This window comes from Anolis sagrei, chromosome 6, assembly GCF_037176765.1.
Source record: "Anolis sagrei isolate rAnoSag1 chromosome 6, rAnoSag1.mat, whole genome shotgun sequence".
NCBI lineage: Eukaryota > Metazoa > Chordata > Lepidosauria > Squamata > Dactyloidae > Anolis > Anolis sagrei.
The window spans coordinates 21,399,981-21,415,716 of record NC_090026.1 but is presented as its reverse complement, the minus strand read 5'-3'; the positions used below and the strand labels follow the sequence as shown (position 1 = coordinate 21,415,716).

Genomic DNA, 15,736 nt, shown 5'->3' with positions numbered 1-15,736 from the left:
CCAGTATATGATAGGATGAGAATTTTGCATCCTGATATGGTTAGAGTATAGGTTCCAGAAGACTTAGCTGAAATAGACAGTGATGAAGAATGCAAGGGGCTGTAATGCAACAGGTTGTGGATCCTTCTACACACTAGTTTTATGGGTGCAAACTTAGTTGTTGTGCAACACATCATGAAGGAACCAGGATAGGAAAGGCTACACTAACTTTCCTGGGATGAGTTCCATCTGTGATCTTGCAGGCTTCACACAAGGAAGGTTTAGGCTTGGACTTGGGGATGATAGCAGCCAGAATTCTCTTAACCTGGGAGTTCTGCGTGTTTTCATGTCTCACCCCTGCCCCCCCCCCCCCAAAATCCCCAATGGTGCTACATTGGGCTGTTTATTCCTAAAATGGCTGCTGCTTTCCCAGGAACGTCTGGAAAAGGCTTTGGAGATGACACGCTTGAGGCTGGAGGAATGTAAAGGTCAAGACGCCACGATGGAGAAAATTGGCTTCCAGCAAAGACAGCTGCAGGATGAACTGGTGCAAATCCGAGCTCGTCTCTGCGACCTGGCTCTGGTGAGTGGCTTTCCAGCCAGGATGGCACCCAGTTAGGAATGGAAAGAAAATCTGTGAGCAAATAACCAGGAGTGTATTTGGAATACTGAATGAGTCTTCTTGATACAAATAACACCATGCCTTCATGCTGCATTATTTAATTAGAAGTCTAGTCCAGGCAGTCTCGTAAAATACATCATGTTTGCTGCCTTCTTCATCAATCACTAACAATAGAAATAACATCAGAGGCAAAATGTATGCCCTTAACTCTAATGTGAGACCCTTCTACAGTGCCATATTCAGATTGTCTGCTTTGAACTGGATTATATGGCAGGTTAATCTATATGCAGTAAATCTTGCCAATTGAAAGGTTGACAGTTCAAAGCCTGGGTCGGGGTGAGCTCCTGGCCTTTAGCCCAGCTTCTGCCTACTTAGCAGTTTGAAAGCAAATTGTGAGTAGATAAATAGGTACTGCTTAAAAAGTTGGGAGATATTTAAGGCACCCATAACGAAATGCCAGAAAAATGCCAGCGATTTAAGGAGGAAGTTTACAAACAAAGCTCTTTGGTAGGGATGATGGAGTGGCAGCACACCACCCCCTCCCCCCCCCTCCCGGTGGCTGGAACTGAGCCCAGGCCTCCAAGATGCCGAAGATGGAAAAAGCCTATATATACCTCTATCTATATACAATTGTCTGTCTTTTCAGTTTATAAACGACACTGAATGTTTGCCGTATATGTGTGTTCTGTGATCTGCCCTGAGTCCCCTTGAGGGTGAGAAGGGCAGAATATAAAGACTGTAAGTAAATAAATAACGTGGATTATCTGCTTTGATAATCTGAATTATATGGCAGTATAGAAGGGACCATGGTTACTTTTCCTCCCCCGTATGATTTTTGACATCTTTGCTTGATGAATTCAGTGAAGTCAATAAAAGTATTGCTGTCCTATGGATTTTGGGTAATGTGTTATATTAAAAGACATAACCATGCTAATCTGTATTAATTTATGTAGGGAACTGGTACCACCTTTAAGACTGACTGAGAGAGAGAAGGTAGTGACATAAGCTTTTGTACATTCAGTTTTGTTTTAAATTTTGCACAGGACAGTGAACGAGCCTGGGAGGATTATACTGCCCTCGAATCCGAACTGCAAATGCTGAAGGGCTCCTTAGAACATATCCGGAGTGTAGGGCATCCCCAGGTACATACTTTCTACACCCAAACCTCTGTCTAACAGCCTCAGTGAAAGGACTCATTGAATAATTAATACATACCACATACTTTCAGAACACGAACAACAAAAGATGAAACTCTGAAAAGCCACAGCTTGTAAGATGAATATAAACTATGCTAATGTTGATCTCTTTTCCTTCTTTTGTGCAGATTGTTTTATTTATAAACATAAATGTTTTTAAAGTTGTGAAATGTTTTGCATGAAACACCAGCTTTGGCTGTGATGACTTAACACTGCTGTTCATACCAAATTGGTCTGCATTTAAAAAATTAAAATTTTATGTATGAGAGTTATCCAGAAAGTAAGGTTACAAGGCATGTAGCTCTTGCAAGGAATTTTCTCGGGGGAAATTGGTATCGCTGCTGTGTAGTGGTAAGCCAGCGGAAGTGAGTGAGCAGTGCCAGTCATCGGTAGCTCATCGACTGGCATTGTGGTGAAGGCTAGAGATGAACATCCGCATTTCGTTTCCCTCCAAGTTTGAAGTTCGTGCTGTAATACTCTACCTAAATGTTAAGGGCATGAACACCGCTGCGATTCATCACGAAATCATTTTGGTTTTTGGAGAGGATGTAATGTCAAGACAGCAAGTGACAAAATGGATAAATAATATATTGTGAAACCATGAAGAAACTTTGCAGAGCCATCCAAAACAAATGTCATGGGATGCTGATGTCAGAAGTCTGTCTCCTTCATTACAATGCATGTTTGCACACCGCTCATGCAACACAAGAGTTGTTGACTTCATTTGGTTGGAATGTTTTAAGCCACCCCTCTCACAGCCCCAATCCCGCATCCAGTGACTATCACCTCTTCACTAAATTGAAGGAACACCTTGGTGGAAAACACTTTTCCAAGGACAACAAGGTGAAAATTGAAGTGACGACATCAAAAACTTGTCCCATGGATGACAAAATGTATTGAATTAAATGGTGATCATTTGGAAAAATAATGTAATACCTATGTTACCATGAGAAAATCCAACCAGTCAATACTTCAGGAAATAAAGCCCAACTGCTCATTGGAGGGAAGGATATTAGAGGCCAAGATGAAGTACTTTGGCCACATAATGGGAAGACAGGAAAGCTTAGAGAAGACAATGATGCTGGGGAAAATGGAAGGAAAAAGGAAGAAGGGCCAACCAAGGGCAAGGTGGATGGATGGTATCCTTGAAGTGACTGGCTTGACATTGAAGGAGCTGGGGGTGGCTACGGCCGACAGGGAGCTCTGGCGAGGGCTGGTCCATGAGGTCACAAAGACTCGGAAGCAACTGAACGAATAAACAACAACTACCTATGTTATAATCCATGTAAGTTTTATTAAAATATATTCATTCTTAGTATTTTTTTTACAAAACTTGTAACTTTACCTTCCGAATAACTCTTGTATATAAAGTTTTAAACACTTTTAAACTAGATGCAAGACTATTCGTGGTCACTGGTACTTGGCAGTTTAATTTTGATCCTTGCACTGCCTATGTATTATTTTATTGTTCTATGTGTATTTTCCCTGTTGATTTGGTTATCCCTTTTTGTTCATTTTGGGGCAGGGAAAAGAAACTTGTGCAGAATATTACATTCTTCTTTTCTTTTTCTGTTGAAGCTCTCTTTGGTTCTTTCCCTTCATTTTGGGGGTTCATGTTTCTAGGTTAGCTGCTGTCATGAGAACTGCAGAGTTATTACAAAAAAATCCCTCACAAATGATGCAAAGATAACTAGTTTTTGTACAATGAGACTTTGTTGCCAGGGCATAATTTACCAAGCAAATTATCTGCCTCAGAAACTTCTGTGGGCATTTTAATTCCTGGAATTGGTCCTAGATAGTGCCGAAAATTTCACTTTAGAGATTATATTTATTATTTATGTATTTACCACACTTGAACCCCACCCTTCTCACCCAGAAGGGGACTCAGGGCAGCCTCACAAAGGCAAAATTCAATGCCGTATATACATATTCATATCGTAAATAAATAACTGCATTATAATCAATCCAATTAAAAACATAAGCTTTAAACATCAGTTAACATAACAATATCAAAATCATATTCTAGGGCCAACCCGAGTCATCATTCCGTTATTTGTAGTCTCTTACTGCGTTGCTTACGGACCAAAAGCTTGTTCCCAAAGCCATGGCTTAGTTTTTTTCCTGAAGGTCAGGAGGAAGGGGGCCAATTTAATTTTACTAGGGAGGGAGGGCCATAGATTCCATATATGGAATGGAATCAATGGATGGAGATGAAACACTGATTTAGCTTATCTCTTTTGGTCTGATTCATTCTTCTTTAGGACCAAACCGCTGCTCAGCAAGATCTGTGGCGGATCCATGACATCCTGGCAGGATTGAGATGCAGCACAGTAAACTATCACAACCTGGAAAACAGACGATCAGGTGCCTAATCCAGTCCTTTTAACAATACTAATTGAGGGTGGTCTGTTGACATACAATCATCAGTGTAAAGCGTGTGTGTATATATCTCATTAGTATATTTTGTATTTTCTACTGTAGACGTGTCTTCAGCCATGATACCAGCCCTGGATTCTCACCTGGGAACAAATCACAATGGAACAGAGGTATTGTTTGATCTTTGGATTGAAAGGGATACAAACCATAGTTAGGGTATCATTTGGGCATTTAGCTTGCTTTGAGGAGTCCATATAATAATGAGAGACCTTAGTAGAAATGTTGCTGCTGTCAGCTTAGTCTCTTGCCTCATGAGGAAACACAGTCTTATTATCACAGAAATGTAGTGCCATGGTGTATGGTGGTGTCTTTTAGATGCTGTGACTGGTGGAGGGTGCTGAGAGATGTAGTCTGCCTCATCTAGAGACATCACAATGGGAAAATTTATTTATTTATTTATTTATTTATTTATTTATTTATTTATTTACTGTATTTGTATACCGCCCCTCTCAGCCTTCTGGCGACTCAAGGTGGTTTACAAGACAAAATTCAATGCAATCAGAAACACACTTACAATATAAAAACTTTAACATCAGTAAAATCATAACAACTGTAATAAAACATAATTCAATAAATACTCATTAAAACAATGTCCAATCCCATCTTGTGGTTGATTCCGTTCTTATGACCGTTACTCAGTATTTGCAAATGGCTGCTCAAATAGCCATGTCTTGAGTTTTTTCCGAAATGCTAAAAGTGAAGAAGCCGATCTAATCTCCATAGGAAGGCGTTCCATAGCCAAGGGGCCACCAGAAAGAAGGCCCTGTCTCTCGTCCCCGCCAGCCGTGCTTGTGATGATGGCGGGACCGAGAGCAGGGCCTCTCCTGATGATCTTAAAGTCCTCAAAAAGCTGTGACAGAGTGGCAGAATCTCCTTTCTTGGAGTTTTTAAAGCAAAGGCTGGATGACCATCTGTTGGGAGTGTTTTGATTGTCCATTTTGTTCATGGCAGGGGGTTGGACTAGATGGCCTTCTGCCAACTATCTGATTATGTCATATTGTTTTCAGACTTAAGGGTGTTTCATTGATATGTATTCTCCCCTCACCCTCCCGAAACAGAAACACAGTGATTGTGTCACTAATTTATGTTCATTTTCTTATTTATGGAAACTAGAAGGAATCTGAAATGGCCATTCCACCCAAATCCAACCTCACCTTCCACGAATTCACATCCAGCCATGTCTTAGTCTCAGGGGACTCAGCCCGAGTTGTTCGCCAGTCAGAAAACAGGCAGCAGGATGCGTTCAGTGGAAGAGATCTGCCTGTAAGTCTAGGCTGTGATTCCTGCTCATTTCTCCTCCCTAGCCCTGTTTTCCTTCTCTTGTATTTGCTAAATGGATGTCTTTTGGATTCTTTGCCAGAGGAGCCCACCTGCCTCTAGCAGGAAGCAGCGAGAGAATATGTCACGCTGTTTGGAGGGGATTCGAAGGTCCCAAAACTCTGGTGACCCCCCAGAATCGGAGAAAGGACATGCCATGAGGGGAACGGATGCAGCTTGCCTAGGTGAGTAAGATATGGAAAAGAACATCTAAGGTGCCTTCTTGATTTTTATACTGAGTGCAATTGGTGAGGGAAATGCAATCAAACCCTATCTGAAAATACTGCAGATTTATCTCTTTGTTGTACCCTGCCCCAAGCCATGAGGAGAGGCAGGTAGTCTATTAAGAAAAAAACTAAAAACAAACCCCCTAAAAATGCTTTAGAAAAATTATATTCCACTCTGTTTTATTTATGCAGAATGTATGTATTTACTTACTGTATATATGCAAGTATAAGTCTGGAAATTTTAGGTAAAAATATTTATACTTATACATACAAAATGATGATGGCCAGAGGCAGGTGGCAATGAAATACATTTTATTAGTTTTGGCCGAACACACAACTCCCTCAATTTGATGAGTGTGACTTTTGTTCCATTGACTGGCCAGCTGAACAAAATGAACAGAAGACAAAATGTGTTTAGTCTGAAGAAGAGAAGGATGAGAGGAGATATGATAGCCATGTATAAATATGTGAGAGGAAGCCACAGGGAGGAGGGAGCAAGCTTGTTTACTGCTTCCATGGAGATTAGGACAAGGAACAATGGCTTCAAACTACAAGAAAGGAGATTCCATCTGAACATGAGGAAGAACTTCCTGGCTGTGAGAGCCGTTCAGCAGTGGAACTCTTTGCTCCGGAGTGTGGTGGAGGCTCCTTCTTTGGAAGCTTTTAAACAGAGGCTGGATGGCCATCTGTCAGGGGTGATTTGAATGCAATATTCCTGCTTCTTGGCAGGGGGTTGGACTGGATGGCCCATGAGGTCTCTTCCAACTCTTTGATTCTATGATTCTATGACTATGAAATAGAGCACTTTAAGGTGGCCACGGATAGTGAGATCTGAGCCGTGGATACTAGAACCTGAGCCGCAGTAACCGAGACCTGATACACAGTTACCGGTATCATCGTCAGGCCATCCTGTAGGTGCCTGGTGAACAAAGAAGTCCACTTGGCCAGCTGAGCGAAATGAACAGAAGACAAAATATGAGTATGAAATAGAGCACTTTAAAGTGTCTGTGGCTAGTGAGATCCAAGTCGTGGATACTGAATCCAGAGCTGCAGTTACCAAGATTCAATATGCGGTTACCGGCACCGGCATTGGGCCATCCTGTAGGTTCGTGTGCCTGGTGAGCAAAGAAGCCCAGTTGGCCAGCTGAGCAAAATCAACAGACGACAAAATGTGACTATTAAATAGAGCACTTTAAAGCGCCCGCACATAGTGAGATCTGAGCCACGGATACAGGAACTTGAGCTGCAGTTACCAAGACCCGATATGTGGTTACCGATACTGGCGCCAGGCCGTCCTGTAGACCCATGTGCCTGGTGACTGAAGAAGTCCGATCAAGGGGGGCATAATGCGGAAGCAATTTCTTCCTTTTTGTTCCTCAGTACTTTAGTTTATTTAAAGCTGTTCCCTCAGTTCATCTTTTAAAATTATCCACAGTTCCCTTTGCCTCTCTGCACTTCCAGTCTGCATTCTCCTTGTTTAGAAACAAGAGGAACAAGATTTCATTTCTATGAAGCAATGTTTATCCTGCACCAGTCTTGAAGAAACCCTGAAGAAAAAAGAACATGCGAGAATGGCTTTGGGGCTCATTGCTTCCATTGTAGAAGTAGAATCTAAGGAAAGGCAGGAAAATTGCCCTAGGAACAAAAGGCTTAAAAGTTAAAGGGGTGTTTTTCTTGTCTTCCTTTCTCTCCATAGGTCATGGCAATCACATTAATCATCTAAGCAAAGATGTTGAGCCCAGCATCGCAAAGGTACAAAATAATCTATTTGGATTAAGAAAAAGAATCTAGATAGCAGACTGAATAGAGGGGTGAAGATGTGTTTGTTTATTTATCTGAAAATTAAATTACTTTAAAAACGATTCATGTAAAAATACAATATAAAGAGCTCTTTTATTGAGCCTGAAGAATGTAACAGTATCCAAAAGTCCCAGGCTCAGCCAGACCAATCAGCTTCCTGAGTCTTATTCTACAGTTGACATACATGCATGCATACACACACACACACACACACACACACACACACACACACACACACACACACAAACAAATTGATTTCTTACGTACTCCAACAGATTTCTCTTCCTAGGAGTAGATTATTTATTTATTTTATTATTTACTTTACTTCTATACCGCTGTTCTCAGCCCAGAGGCGACTCACAGCGGTTCACAACACACAGGAAACAGCAAAATTCAATGCACCAATATAAAAACAGTTAACAACCTAATCTAATACACAGTTAGTACACAATTACTATAATAACCATTCACTAGCGTCTCATCACTAAAAAACACGATCCAGATTCGTCATCCATTGTTCCATTCCTATGTCATTACCAATCATTGCACTAATTATTCGAACGCCTGCAAGTCTTTACTTTTTTGCGGAATACCATTAGAGATGGTGCTAATCTTACCTCCCAATTCCTGTTGTCTCACTCCTGTTCTTAACTATCAGTCATTTGTAGCCCAGGGACTGCCTGCAGATCAGTGGTTCTCAACTTTCCTAGTGCAGCAACCCCTTAATACAGTTCCTCATGTTGTGGTGACCACCGACCATAACATTATTTTCGTTGCTACTTCATAACCGTCATTTTGTTCCTGTTATGAATTGTCATGTAAATATATGATATGCAGGATGTATTTTCATTCACTGGACCAAATTTGGCACAAATACCTGATACACCCAAATTGGAATACTAGTTGGGGGGAAATAGAACTTGTCATTTGGGAGTTGTAGTTGCTGGGATTTATGGTTCACCTACAATCAAAGAGCATCCTGAACTCCACCAACAATGGAATTGAACCAAACTTGGCACAAAGAACTCCCATGACCAACAGAAAATACTGGAAGGATTTGGTGGGCATTGACCTTGAGTTTGGGAGTTGCAGCTCACCTAAATCCTGAGAGCACTGTGGACTCAAAAGAATGATGGATCGGGACCAAACTTGGCATGAAAATCAACATGCCCAAATGTGAACTCTGGTGGAGTTTGGGGAATTGTAGTTGCTGGGATTTATAGTTCACCTACATTCAAAGAGCCTTCTGAACCCCACCAACAATAGAATTGGGCCAGACTTGCCACACACAACCCCCATGACCAACAGAAAATGCTGTGTTTTCTGATGGTCCTTGGCGACCCCTCTGACACCCCCTCGCGACCCCTCCAGGGGTCCTAACCCCCAGGTTGAGAAACACTGCTGTAGATCTTCAGCAATGTAACAGTAACAGTTTCAAGTTACGTTTATATTTTCAGGGGATATGTAGCTTAGAGTCTTTAAAAATAACTATTCCAGTTAGTTCTGAATAAAGAAAAGTAAACTGTAACAGAATGAATTCCTCCTAATCTTTGATTTCCTCCACTTCCAGGTAGCTCCCTCGGAAGCGAGTGCCCCTCGCAGTGGCCGCATGAGCGCTCAGGAACAGCTGATCAGGATGCAGAGGAATCAGGAGGCCAAAAGAAAAGCTGAAGCTGCCCAGTCCAACCCTTCGGGTCCCTGCCGAGAGTCTCTCAAACGTGGGTCTAGCCGGGTGGGTGTCAAGCCTTGTGGGGAGGAAGACTCTGGACTTGAGAGAGTGGCAAGAGGCAGCGACAAGGTCTCAGCCGTCCTTTTTCTTGAGTCACCAAGGCTTTGATTCTTCTAGTCTGGGGAGCAGTGGTGTAGTGGTGCATTTTGAATGATATTCGGATCATTCCAATCTGAAGTTTGCTCTGCTCAAAGAGTTTGAAAAAAACAGGCAGCTCTCTTAATATCTAACCACAAACCAATTCTAGCAGATTTTCATTTCCACCAGTAGCAGAACTGTAGTAAAGCTTTGTTGTTGTGTTCCTTCAAGTTGTCTTGACCTACAGCGATCGTATCATGGGATTTCCTTTGCTTTCCTCTGAGGCTGAAAGAGTTTGACTTTCCCAAGGTCAACCAGTGGATTTCCATCGAGTGACCTTGGAGCAGTCATGGGCTAATAGGAATTGTGGGAGTTGAAGTCCTAAACACCCAGAGGGCCAAATTTTGCCCATGACTGCCTTGGAGAGTCAAACTCTGGTCTCCAAAGTCATTGCTCAATGCTCAAACCAATGGGAAAGCGAATGGACTTTAAGTGCTCAGACCAAGCTTTCATACTTTGTATTACAACAGGGAGAGCTCACAACAACATATTCTTGCTAGAAACGTCTGTTTTCCCTCTACCTTAATAAGTTTATGGCTCCATTCACCATGGAAGAGGGAAACCAGAAAGGGTTTAGATGACGCCATTGTCCCCACTGATCCAAAAAAAGCCTTGGCAGTTTGGGAAGTCCATGTTCTAGTAAACCACTGCTGCAAAGTGGTTGTTGGTGGTGGGTGGATAGGTTAGGAAAGCTTCTATGATACATAAATGGATGGGGCAATATATGCTGGGCACTGCTAATGAGGATAGGTTTATGGGTTTCCTTCTTCCATTGAGTGACGGGCGAGAAAGTAGGATTTTTGCAGTCTCTGTGAAGGAGTGGAAAAGCCTGACAATATGAGGCATACAAAATGAAAATCCAAGGATCCTTGGTTTTCTGGTACTGAAGGAAGTTGGGCTTATCGGATCCTTAAAAACATAGAATAAGATACCATGGGCCTAAACCCAGTTGCTAGTCCCATATAGTTGAGAGCTGTTGAATAGTTTTGCTTGCTATTCAGCAGTAGATTCAATGTCTATACAGTCAGCCCATCACATTTGTAAGTTTCACTTTTGCAGATTTGATTATTCACTGATATGAATAATATGCTCTCTAGGAATCCTTAGATTCTCAGTCATGACTGTCAACTGTTGTACTGCAGTTGTGCTAGGAGGCTTAAAGACTGGGTTGCTGTGAGTTTTCCAGGCTATATGGCCATGTTCCAGAAGCATTCTCTCCTGATGTTTCGACCATATCTATAACAGGTATCCTCAGAGGCTGTAGGTCTCTTAGAAACTATGCAAGGGAGGTTTATATATCTATGGAATGTCCAGAGTGGGAGAAAGAACTCATGTCTGCTTGAGGCAAGTGTGAATGTTGCAATTGACCACCTTGATTAGCATTGAATGACCATGCAGCTTCAAAGACTGGTTGCTACCTGCCTGGGGGAATCCTCACAACCTCTGAGGATGCCTGCCATAGATGTGGGTGAAATGTCAGGAGAGAATGCTTCTGGAACATATAGCCTGGAAAACTCACAACAACCCAGTGATTCCAGCCATGAAAGCCATCGATTTAACGATTCCTGGAGAGTTTTTTTCTCAGGTTGAAAAAGGGTGAGGGTTTTGTTTGTGAAAAGTCTAGTGCTCATAACCCCAGTGAATGTGGAGGGCTGAGTGTATTCCCTTTGGGATTAGCAATTGGATTAGGGTCTGAGGAAGGTTTGGGAAAGGGGTGAGATTGAGCACCCTAGCCAATCTCTACTTTATCCAGTTATTTGGAATTGTTCGCCAACTCTTTAATTAAAACTACAAGGACTGTCTCTGTTGATGTTATTAATTGCTTTGTAGCAAAGGGTGTTCTTTGGAGATGTGGTGGGGAGGGGGTGCAGATAGAACGGGGCGCAGATAGAACTGTCTTGCTCATGCCCCCCTCCCCTTCCCGGGATTTAATCTCTCCTTTAGCCCCTCCCCAATAGCCCCCCTGAGCCATCACCCAAGGAGAGCGTGCACACTGGGGGACTCAAGCCTTCTCGATCCTCCCCAACCCCTGAGTGGGAAAGACAACGAGTCATCCAGCTTTCCTATGCACTGGCAGCAGAGGCTTCGCAACAGCGGGAGAAACGCATTGCAGGTACTTAGCAAGAAGCTGTGTGACTTACTGGGCTTACTTAAATCAGTGGTTCCCAACCTTCCTAATGCCATGACTCCTTAATACAGTTTCTCATGTTGTGGTGACCCCCAACCATAACATTATTTTCATTGCTACTTCATAACTGTAATTTCGCTACTGTTATGAATTGTCATGTAAATATCTGATATGGATGTATTTTCATTCACTGGATCAAAATTGGCACAAATAGCCAATATACCCAAATCTGAATACTCGTGGAGTTTTGCGGGGGGGGGGGGGGGGGAGGTATTTTGTCATTTGGGAGTTGTAGTTACATCGCCGATACATCACACAGTCTTAGACACTTGGGAAGTGTCCGATGTGTGATCCAATACAAGAGCCATCAAAGTGTCTTCTGTGGACTCATCTTGTGTTGTTTCAAATATTAATAATAATAGAAATCTTTATTTATACCCTGCCACCATCGCCCTGAAGGGGACTCAGGGCGGTTAACATGAGGCCAAGCCCAAAGATACAATACAGCAAAATAAAATACAAAGTGCAAACAACAAAAATTACATCATAATAAAATACATACAATAGCAAAATAAAATAAAGCAAAATAACATAATATAAAATCTAACACAATGGGCGGGTCAATTGGACAGGTAAACTGAGAAAACCCTGGGTGAGGTAGGAGTGGAAAAAGTGCATTTGAGAGGAGCCCAAAAAGGATGAACAGTGGGGTTAGGTTTTCAGTTTAGAATGGGGAAAAGTGCATCATAAGGGCAACACTGTAGATGGAACAGACAGAAACGGGATAAATGGACATTCTCCAAAGACACATCGGAATAGCCAGGAATAAAGTTGCTATTGCCAAGATCACACTAGAATAGCTACCAAACGTGAAATTGTCTGGAACATGCCATGTTATCTGACAAAACATCCTTGTTTCTTGGTTCTTGGATATAATCCAAGTCATTGTGGGTTCACAATTCTAGTCAAGAACATCTTGTAGCCTATGAATCAACCATTATTATATCTATATCAATTGATCATGTGTGGTGGTCACAGAACTTAAGTGTCTAAATGATGGATGGATTTTTGTGATTTTGTTTCCCTGCCCAGGAAGGACCAGTTCTCACTCCTCTCTCGATGACATCTCTGCATCCCGTGATAACTTGAGCCATCAGCACCTTCCCAGTAATGCCACCTCCAAAGACTCAGAGTCCAGAAATAAGATATCTGAGCATGACCAAAGAGCCCCACGAAACCTAAGCTGTACCTCCAGCCCAGCAAATCAGGCACGATCTTCATCTCAAACTGCCAATCAAATATCATACACTTTGGAAGCATTTAATCGCTCATATCCTCATGCTGAGGAAGACAACCAATTGTCCTCAAAGCCCAAGACTCCGCAGTTGACGCCTGGTTTGCTAGAATCAAACAATGAGAAGCCATCTACGATTCACATTCCTCACCGGGGATCTCCTTTGCCTCAGTCTGCCAATGGGAAGTTGTCTTTTTCTAGGGGTTCTCCTCCACCATGGGATTGTGAGGTGTGGGCATCTGAGCAAAATCTTCTTGGTAGTCAGGGCCCAGCCCATGGCAGGCGTCTCAGGTCAAAAGGTAAGCAGAAGTCCCCCCAAGTTGCGAGGTATGTTGGAGATATTGCACGGCCTGTCAAAGTCACATTGGCGAAATCCAGTTTTTAAGTCACATTGGTAGAGAAGGCAGGGTCCTGCAGTGTGATAAAGGGCCGTAGACTTGACAGTCCCAAAATTGGCAGCTCCCATGGTCATCCCTTTGTGTAGCACTACAAACAGTAGGAATCATTCCCCATCTTTATAATCTTGCTTTAAAATTATTGTCTTAAATCCCAGGGCTCTGGCTTGCAGAATTACAGAGATGATCTCTTAGGACCCTTCCACACAGCCATGTCACCCAGAATATCAAGGCAGAATAACCCACAAAGTCTGCTTTGAACTGGGTTATCTGAGTCCACACTGCCATATATCTCAGTTCAAAGTAGATGTTGTGGAATTTTATTCAGGTGTGTGGAAGGGGCCTTACATGCAGGCACCCAATTAAAAAACATACATATTTATCTGGATATAAAAGTATACGAACTATCCACCTGCATCATACTACGAATGGAGTATGGGATAGAGCAGTGGTTCTCAACCTGTGGGTCCCCAGGTGTTTTGGCCTTCAACTCCCAGAAATCCTAACAGCTGGTAAACTAGCTGGGATTTCTGGGAGTTGTAGGCCAAAACACCTGGGGACCCACGGGTTGAGAACCACTGCTCACTGGGATACAGAGTTGTTTTGGACTTTCAGGCATGCCTATACTGGCAACCCGTTCTGCTAGGTGGGTTTGGCTGGACATGGCTTTGCAAGGCATCTTTGTCTCTGTGGTGCATTTTTAGTGTTTTCAGGGTAATTGACAGGGTGATGCAGCAGATGTTTTTTTTGGATGGCTTGCAGTTTGCTAAGTATTATATCTACTTTGAAAAAAGAGGGGTGTGACTTTTGCTTCCAGGCAGTTCAGTAGTCACTCAAAGTTGTATAATGGCAGGAAAATAAAGTAAGGCAAAGATGTCTTTTATTGAGATGGGTGAGTTGGCATTGTGCATACAATTGAGGGTCGATGGAGGAAACGAAAATGATTAATTGATCTAGGAGGAGGAATGATTCAGGCATTGTATAGTCTCAGATACAGTATTAGGGGATACCTATCCCAGCAAGCAAAAGAGATATCTTCTGTAGTGTAGTCCTAGCAAAAAGGAATGGAACCCGCGGTGGTGCAATGGGTTAAACTATCATGCCGGCAGGACTGCTGACTGATAGGTCAGCTGTTCGAATCCCGGGAGAGTGGGTTGAGCACCCTCTGTCAGCTCCAACTCCTCATGCGGGGTCATGAGAGAAGGATGGTAAAACATCAACTATCTGGGTGTCCCCTGGGCAGTCTCCTTGCAGATGGCTAATTCTCTCACACCAGAAGCCACTTGGAGTTTATCAAGTTGTTCCTGAAACCAACAAACAAACAAACAAACAAAAAAACAAGAACTAGCACCTTGAATAGAAATTGTGTGGACTAGGCAAACTGTGTGCTGGTATGGATTACCAGGCATGGATGTATACTCGGATACCAAAGATCAACTGAGAAAGAGGCGAGGAAGTAGATGGCAGGAGAATGAATCTGGAGAGGTGATGGTGGAGCTTGCAAATCATGAAATGAGTAAGGAAAGAGGTAAGAAGTGACTTTGTTATTGAAAAGCAGTATCATCACTTTTGGTTTTAACAACAGTTTCCTCTGTGACTCACCTAGACATTGATTAGAGAGTTATCTTGGTTGCAAAGAGCCTGGGAAAGGATTTGTATCAGAGGAGAAGTGATGGAGAAGGAAGCTGATTTAGTAGTTGAGGTAGAGGGCAGGGGTGAAGGTGACTCTCCTCTTTCAGAAGCTGGATTACAAGTCTTCAAGGTAATTCTACTTCATCTGCTACCACTTTGAAGGTTTAATGGAGCAATCACTGCCCAATTGTTGGAGGAGGTGTCCATTACTCCACCATGGTGTCCTCTTCCAACCACATCTTTGCTTCTCCAACCCAGAGCTCTGCCAAGAAATAGTCCCTTCCCATTGTATTCTCAGATGGAAATTTAGTGTGAGTTTTAGCAAACTGTCCCTAAATTTGGACTGTAAAATCCCCTTCTACAAGACCCCTTTCCTAGATCAAAAAAGAGGTCAAGAGATCCCAGAGTGAGGCAGACTGGAGAAATTATCCCTGCTGCAACAGGAGCCCACATACCAAGAGTAAAGGTTTCTTAATATTGGGAGTATAAGGAAGGATTGGGAAAATTTGAATCCCTGGATGAATACTTGTTCCCACCCAAGGAAATGTCTGCTGCAATTTCCCCTTTGTATTTTAAAACTAACAACACCAAAGCCGTCTTCTCATATGTGAACAATTCCAATTTGTATACTCAATAAACATTTAATGCTACACATCTCTGTGTTCGGCTTTTCTTATTTCAAAGCCTTGTTGTATTTGATTGTGCTTTCCTTCACACTTCTTGGATTACAGTTATGCTTTGTATCTCAAAGAGACTTTCATCTAATAGGCATGGGAAGAAAAGAACAGTGCCTTTTTAATTTGCATTTAATATTTCAACATTAATCTACTTTAGAACTCAGAG

General features: G+C 42.4%; 1 protein-coding gene across 5 annotated transcripts in view; it reads left to right on the top strand.

The window, feature by feature from the left end:
- LOC132777923 (pleckstrin homology domain-containing family A member 4) overlaps positions 1-15,547 on the top strand; it is a 54,444-nt gene extending 38,897 nt beyond the window's left edge. For 4 of the 5 annotated variants that reach the window (XM_067469898.1, XM_067469897.1, XM_067469894.1 and 1 more), the window contains exons 13-22: positions 413-562; positions 1,645-1,743; positions 4,059-4,161; positions 4,279-4,343; positions 5,347-5,496; positions 5,594-5,735; positions 7,474-7,529; positions 9,148-9,309; positions 11,389-11,557; positions 12,665-15,547. In XM_067469898.1, the coding sequence (XP_067325999.1) occupies positions 413-562; positions 1,645-1,743; positions 4,059-4,161; positions 4,279-4,343; positions 5,347-5,496; positions 5,594-5,735; positions 7,474-7,529; positions 9,148-9,309; positions 11,389-11,557; positions 12,665-13,251 (1,683 nt within the window). In that variant the 3' untranslated portion in view covers positions 13,252-15,547. The remainder of the gene's footprint in view (positions 1-412; positions 563-1,644; positions 1,744-4,058; positions 4,162-4,278; positions 4,344-5,346; positions 5,497-5,593; positions 5,736-7,473; positions 7,530-9,147; positions 9,310-11,388; positions 11,558-12,664) is intronic. The other variant, XM_067469895.1, reaches the window with a different exon arrangement.
- The last annotated feature ends 189 nt before the right edge of the window (positions 15,548-15,736 follow it).